Consider the following 7,597-nt stretch of genomic DNA (forward strand, 5'->3'; position numbering starts at 1 on the left):
GGGGGGGTGGGGATAAAAAGTTACCACAACCTTTGAAGCAGACCTCTCTGCCTCAGGTTTAACTGACCTACCATCTTCCTTCAGAAGCTACTGTTTTGTGTGGACTTCTTTTTAAGGTACACTCCAGAGATTCTGACAGATATTACTGAGAGAATGTGTTGGTTGTTGTTAGCATCAAATCAAATCCAACTCATAGTGAATATAACCGGATGGAGTAGACTTGTTTTTCATAGGGTTTTCAATGACTGATTATCACCAAGCCTTTCTTCCTCGTTTGTCTTAGTCTGGAAGTTCCACTGAAAACTATTCAGCTTCAAACCAACACAGAAGAGAGATGGGCAGCCCTGTCCTTGATCCTACCACTGACCCACCAGTGCTCTTTCAGTTCTCACCTTGTTGCGTGACCTCAAGGAGATTCTGACTCATAGGGATCCTCCTGGACCGTGTAGAACTGCCACACGGGGCTTCCTAGACTGTAACTTTTTCCGTTTGCAGGATATTTTCTCGCAAGAGCCACTGTGAGTTCAAACCAGTGGCTTTTTGGAAAGTAGCCAAGTATAGAACCACTGTGCAACCAGGAACCCCAGTACTTCTCATGTTACCTTTTAAACCTCTTTTTTGCAGAAGCTGAGTTGCATTACCAGCAGAGAAAGAAAATAGTATGTTAATAATTCCTATTAAAAAATAAGTTAGCCGAAATCATTTTCTTTGTTATGCTCCGAAATATAATGTACGTTTCCTCAGGGCTGAGATGGAGTTGTCGCAGAGACGAATAGAAGTGGACATAATCTTTTTAAAAGGCCACATACTCGATGTAAAAAATGAAATTACTACAATCTAAACCCTCTGATCCATGACTTCTTATATGTGGAGGTACTTTTGAAAAGTTAAAATTGCAGTATTTACAGAGAAGGTGCATAACCATGCACAGAAAGTGGATATATAATAGTGGTTTGCTGAAATCAAGCCTTAAAATAAGTTCTTGGTAACGTGAAAAGTGACATTTTATTTTTTTTAATAAAAGTAGGTTGAAAGGGAAGATTAGATAGATAGACAGATAGATAGATAGAGATACATATATATATATATACATGTACAGCATAAAATAAAATATCTGGATTTTAGTAAATTTAAAATCAGTACTTACCAAATAAAGAATTTTTTCTGCATTTTATGTATTTCACTATATCTAAAGTAATTTATGCAGCAAGCAGTCTCATCAATTTCAAAATATCTATTACCTGAGTCATGGAGATTTCTCTTAATACAATTAATAGTCTTAAGAAACAAAGCTTCCTCTGAATTACCATCCTTTAAATTTTACAGATAAGGAATAGACATGCTTGATTTCACTATATACTAAATAAAATGTTTTCAATATTTAAAAAATACATTTATTGACCTGAACTTTTAAATAATTTAGAATAAGTACTTTAAAATGAAAAACTGCATTTCAAATCAATATATGACTTATTTTATGAGATAAAATTGGTTGCATAAGCATAAACCCTGTCAAAAGCCATTCTAAAAACCCATTCACACAATTTTTTATGATTTTATGAAGTATTACATTTTGTATCATATAATATCTAAAACTATATGTAATACAAAAGCTATGCAAACATTTCTCCACTTCATAATTACCTCTTAAACTGCTAATTGAGTTGTATTTTTGTTCAAATGCTTTTATGATTTGAAGCACTACAATGCACTCGGTCACTTGCTTGCATTACTACTTTTGATTGCCACCTATAAAATATATACTTAAAGCTACCGTAGTTGACCTGACCCATTTTTGAAAATAAGAATGATCTTAGTTAAATAAATGACCAATTCCTCTATGACTACATCTGAGAATTGTCCATGAACAGTAATTGGAGTTCCATCAATTGATCCACATCACGTGCATTGTGTTCCAAATCTTAAAACCACAAAGTCATGATGAAGAATGACAAGGGTTTGTTTTAACCATCTAAAGGTGTGTTATAAAAGCAAAAACAATGAAACTGATTGTGGTAGCAATTGTACAATAATGCTTGACGTGATTGAATTATGGAATGATGATATATGTATTAACTCCTAATTAGTAATAAGTCAAAATATCTTTTAAAAACCTCACCAACTTAGTTGCAGAATAGCCCAATTATCTTTATTCTTTCATAAATCATAGAAATATTAAAACAGAAAAAAATGGATTTTAACACTACATCAAATCTACTTCAACTTCTAGTAAACATTACCAGGTTAAATCATAAAAATATTCATATTTTGATCCCTCTATAATATGCACAGGGCCTTCAAAAAGTTCATCAGAGAATTCCCTTACCTCAATTCACTTTTCTGTGAACATGTGAAGCACTCTCAGAGTGAATTGAAGTAGTCTATTTGCAAGCAAATATTTTGGAATATAATTTCAACAAATGGTAAAGGATCTTCGTGACACAATTGTAAAATATCATTTCTGCAAGTCATCACTGTAACTAAAACAATATTGACGGTAATCCAGGGGGAAGTACAGTTCTAAGTATACCTGTGAACACCTCTTGACTAGATACTATTTCATTTTCCTCTTTGTATTTTTCCCAGATTTCGCTTAATGGAGGCCCTGAGACGTACCATGCGTTCAAATATTAGTTGAGAGGATAAATGGTGGCTGTTGGAGAACCATTATGCAAACCTCTTGAACCAGATTTTTATGCTTTACTCAGGATGCCAAAGCAACACATATGCACTGTATACACAACAGACATCCCCATGGCATCCCCATGGCACCGGGAGTGATCTCATTCTTCAACTCTCAACTTTTTCAAGACCCCAAGGAACTAGTGTTATCCACAAGCTCATTCCTCGGTACTGCTGTGTATATGTGTTCCTTTATGACCCTCCCACGAAGGACACGGTCACACAAGGAACAAAACCAAACTCACTGCCAAGGAGTCAATTCGGATTCACAGAGACCCCACACAAAGGAGGGAGTATCATTAGGCAAGGACGGCATTGAAGCTACAGCATTTTTGCATATATCATGCCCACATAAATAAGGTGCATGTGTATAAATGCATATATGCACACAAAACTAATACATAAGTGAACTGTGTGATTTTAAAAAAAACATAAAATGCATGTATTATTTATGTGAAAACGTAAGTTGTAGTAATATGTGTATGTGCATATATATGCTTCAAATTCTCTCAGAAAAATGGAATTAAACAATAATGGAATTTAAAAATACACCTTCAGAGTCTCTTCATATGTATATAGGTTTTCCTCTATCAAATGTAGTCCCACCTATATACTCCCGTTGACGTCACCCTTTGTCCATCAGTCCTACGTCTCATTCATTTTTACATGCTAGCCAACCAATCCCTACTAAGATTTGATTAGAAATTCATTAAGTATGGCACATGTGAAGAGAAAATTCCCACACCTCCTCTAGAAACATAACTCTTGGTACAGAAGATGCCCATTTTGGCTAAGATTTCCCAGATGCAAACCTTGAGATAAGGATTGGAGTTTAAGTAACTTCCTTCGAAACTGATCCCAGAAAATACCAATAGGGAAAAGAGAAGAAAGGAAAAAAACAAACAAACCAGGATTATCCAAGCTACTTACCACCGTGGACAACTGGAACTTAATTCCACTGGAGAAAAAACACAAGCTTCAGCATTACCGCAACTAACTGGTAAGGAAGTTTTGGCATTTACTCAACTACCCTTATCTGTCATGGATTGAGGGCTAATTTCAGAAGTATTTACTCAGTAACACTATTGGAAGGCCTTGTGCACTCTAGAGGCCGATGGACCAAACAAAACCTCAGACCTATGATATCCATAGACAGCACCCCAAAGAATATGGGCAGAACCCATTGCAATTGTTGTTGGAGACTATCTGCCTCTTCCTATGTCAAAGATGTCCTAAGCTCTGGTGCAGCAGGTTAAGTGGAGGGCTACCAACTACAAAGTCAACTGCTCGCATCAATCAGCAACTTCATGGGAGAACAGATGAGAGTATCTGTTCCCATCAATACTTCCATCTCGGAAACTCTACGGAGCAGTGCTACGCTGAGCTATAGGTTCACTTTGCATTGGAATCACAGCAATGGGTTTGTCTTAATATAAGAATTATTTTTAACTCGATTCTGTATAATATTAAATCTGTGAAAACTTCTGATTACAGTAAAATTGCTACTCAGATTCGACTGCAAAGAGCAATATAGACTAAGATTAGAGTAAAATAATTGCAAACTCCAAGTGAAAACTAGAGAAGGGAGCTAACATAGCATATATATATGCTGTTGTTAAGGGCTGTCCAGTTGGTTCCTACTCATAGCAAAGAGCAGAAGAAAAGGCATCTGGTCATGTGCCATCCTCACAAAGGTGCCTTTGTCTGCGCTCATTGCTGCAGTCACTATGGCAATTCTTCTCGTTCAAGGCCGCCTTCCTTTTCGCTGCCACTCTACTTGAGCAAGAATGATGTCCTTCTCCAAGGACTGGTCTCTCCTGACATGCTCAAAGTATGTGAGATGAAGTATCACCATCCTGGCCTCTAAGGAGCGTTCTGGCAAGCACTTCTGAGACAAAAGTGCTTGTGTTCTTTTGGCAGTCCATGGTATTTTCAAATTCCTCACCAACCCCACAGCTCAAATACATCAATTTTTCTTCAGTCTTCTTTATTTGATGTCCAACTCTCACATGTATATGAGGCAAGTGAAAATACCATGGATTAGATCAGGCACACCTTAGCCGAACCTTACCTCAGTGCTATAAAAAAATGTTTAATATACATTTTTAAAAATCAAGTGTTCCTTGAAGTTCTTCTGGGATTTGAGTCACAAATGAACTCTGCACAAGTGTAATTTCTAAACTTATATTAAGACAAACTTATAAGATAAACATATAAGATAAAAATGTTACAAGATAAACGTATAAGATAAAAAAGTAACTGGCCAGAAACCCAGTATTCTGGTCTCTACAATAACACAATTCTCACCACCATAAAGTTGATGCCTACTAATAGTGACCTTATAGAACAGACTAGAACTGTTCCTCTGAGTTTCTAAGACTATAACTCCTTAAGGGAGTAGAAAGCCTCATCTTTCTCTGAGAAGCAACTGGTGGTTTTGAACTGCTGACCTTGAAGATCACAGCCCACTATGTAGTCACTATGCCACCACGGCTCCTCAGTCTCTACAATCATTACCTATTATTCAGAGATTATGTGAGGATTGACTGAGGTGACAGATAACAAACTAAAGCATTAATCATTGCTTCATGTCAAGCTATTCCTATAGACATTTCACTCCTTTCACCAACTGTCACTTTTTTATGAGGTAAAGTTTCCATTATAGAAATAAGTTTATGAATCTTATAATGGCAGAACGACTGGAGAAAGCCCCTTAGCTGGCAAGTGAATAAGCAAAAGGTTGCTTATTCACAAACCTACAAACATGATTGAATATTTTTACATAGTATAAACCTCATTTTAAAAGTAAATCTGGCTTCATTCTTAAGTGAAACTTGGGCTAGTGTAGCATTCTATACCAAAGATATTTTAAGAGATTGTTTGAAACTTAAAAAAAAAATCAGTGCTTCATTTAAATTGTACTTTAAAAACTAACCAAGTCTTAGTTACTGAAATATTTCACAGCAGCCCTAGAAAAATATGACAACCACACGAGCAATTAAATCCTTGGATATGGAATTTTTAAAAATAATAAACATTACATTTAAAAGATATTCAGCTTCAATCGATACTCTGTAGAGTGAGCATTTTTATTCTAGATGACGATGCTAACTAATTCAGATTCAATCACTTAATGAAACCACACACCACTTGACAAGTCACTTACTGGACTAAACAGTTTAGGTACAAGTCAAGTAGTAATACAAATTTGTTTAAAATAGTCTTTTGTCTTCTGCTAACCAGAACACCTTTCTTTATGAGTATACTGATTAGCTGGCATTTGTTCTTCTAATTTTTTAACCAGCATATGTGATTTTGCATTAAAAGAAGAAATCTAACCTATCCTCTAAGAAACTCCCATATCCCTTAAATCACTATCTGAGAGCAAGGGAAAAGTCATAATTAAGACCCAAGATAAAACTCTCAATGGGTAGGAATAGAAGAAACTAGAGGTGAGGTAGTGAGATAAAGACCAGTAGTGCATGAGCAACAGATTCTGCACTGGGTCAATAATGGATCTTCCATATGATTAAAAGAAACACATTGATACAAAACTGAATTTCAAGTAAGCATACCAGTTGAGTGCTGAGTTAGTATACATGCTGTTGAAAAACAATGCATGTTGCACATTAAAGGACTATTCCAGAAAATACTAAATTCAGTCCAACACAAGATAAGCTTTTTCATTAATGAGACAGCAAGGGCTGAATGAATTTCAGAAGTTTAACTGAGCACAGCAGTTGATATTGTAGATGAAATGCATAAGCAATACTTGGCTAATAACAAGTATCCTGGATTTGAAACTATTGGATTCTGATACAAAAAGCTCAAAACACACCCATTCTGGAAAGGTGGCATTGTATCATTAAAACCCCATCATTAAAACACCACTATTAGTAATCGTCACAAATACCCGTTCAAAGTAGATATTTTCTTTTGCAAACGTCTTTTTCACAAACTACCTGTTACATATATCAACCAATTGTCTACCTGCAACTCCAAATGTCTAAACAGCATAAAATGCCCAGTCGCAAAGCAGACACTCCATCCAGGCAACACTAAGGAGGAGGAGTAAGTACCATAGGTGCAGGAGATTTAAGTTTCTAAGGTGCTTGCCTATCAAGTTGGGTACACTTGTACAAAATAGATGAATAACACTTGTGGGGGTGGGGGGCGTCAGTATTCCGCACTGATAACTGCGCGTTATCTGGACATACTGTCGCTCTCACACCAGCCTTAAACACGCCCCAGGGAGGCACAAATAGACAAAAGAGTAAGCACGGAATAAATGTAATAAATGCATTGAAAGGAAAAGAAAGTGACGCGGGGTGGGGGTAGTTCATTGTCTGAACAACTGCTCTATGGAGTCAAAATGGAGAGACATGTCAAAGAATGCCTTTTGCTCCCTCCTCCAATTTCATAGTCTCCTTTGCTGGCTCCCTGGTCCTCCTCTCTCCCCCTTTCCCCCTTCAGTCATCCCTTCAGCCCCCGTCTCTTTTCCAGCTATATTAACGGAGCGACGTTGCACCAAGCCACTCACCTGTCGTCGTTTTGCCATCCTTGGTCACCTAGCAGCAAATCCCGAAACCTGTACCTGGGAGGAAGAGGGGGCACTTCGCTCTCCAAATCAACCATGCTTCCTCAAAGAGTGGGAAACATAAAACGACAAATGGGGGGAGAAAGAGAAAATATTGCGGAGGAGAGGACTAATGAAATATTGTGGCCGAGAAAGGGACAGGAGGGAGAACGGGGAAGGGGGAGGGGGTCTGCTCTTAGCCGGAAGCTGAGGCTGAAAGGGGGATGGAGCCTCTTTCCTGAGGGTGTGATGTGGGATGATGCACACCAAGCCCAGGAGCAAAAGTCTGGCTCCGACTAGAACCAACGCTGCCACGGAACCGCCCCCGGGCTCGGCACC

At 37.6% G+C, this 7,597-nt stretch overlaps 1 protein-coding gene across 1 annotated transcript in view; it reads right to left on the reverse strand.

Annotated features, from left to right (window-relative positions):
• The window catches only part of KCNT2 (potassium sodium-activated channel subfamily T member 2), a 480,656-nt gene extending 473,299 nt beyond the window's left edge, over positions 1 to 7,357 (reverse strand). The window contains exon 1 of the mRNA XM_004700062.2: positions 7,223 to 7,357. Within this exon, the coding sequence (XP_004700119.1) occupies positions 7,223 to 7,317 (95 nt within the window). The 5' untranslated portion in view covers positions 7,318 to 7,357. The remainder of the gene's footprint in view (positions 1 to 7,222) is intronic.
• Positions 7,358 to 7,597: the final 240 nt, after the last annotated feature.

The sequence above is a fragment of the Echinops telfairi genome, unplaced genomic scaffold (genome assembly GCF_000313985.2).
Source record: "Echinops telfairi isolate 266 unplaced genomic scaffold, ASM31398v2 ScPeMD7_7424;HRSCAF=8462, whole genome shotgun sequence".
Classification (NCBI taxonomy): Eukaryota; Metazoa; Chordata; class Mammalia; order Afrosoricida; family Tenrecidae; genus Echinops; species Echinops telfairi.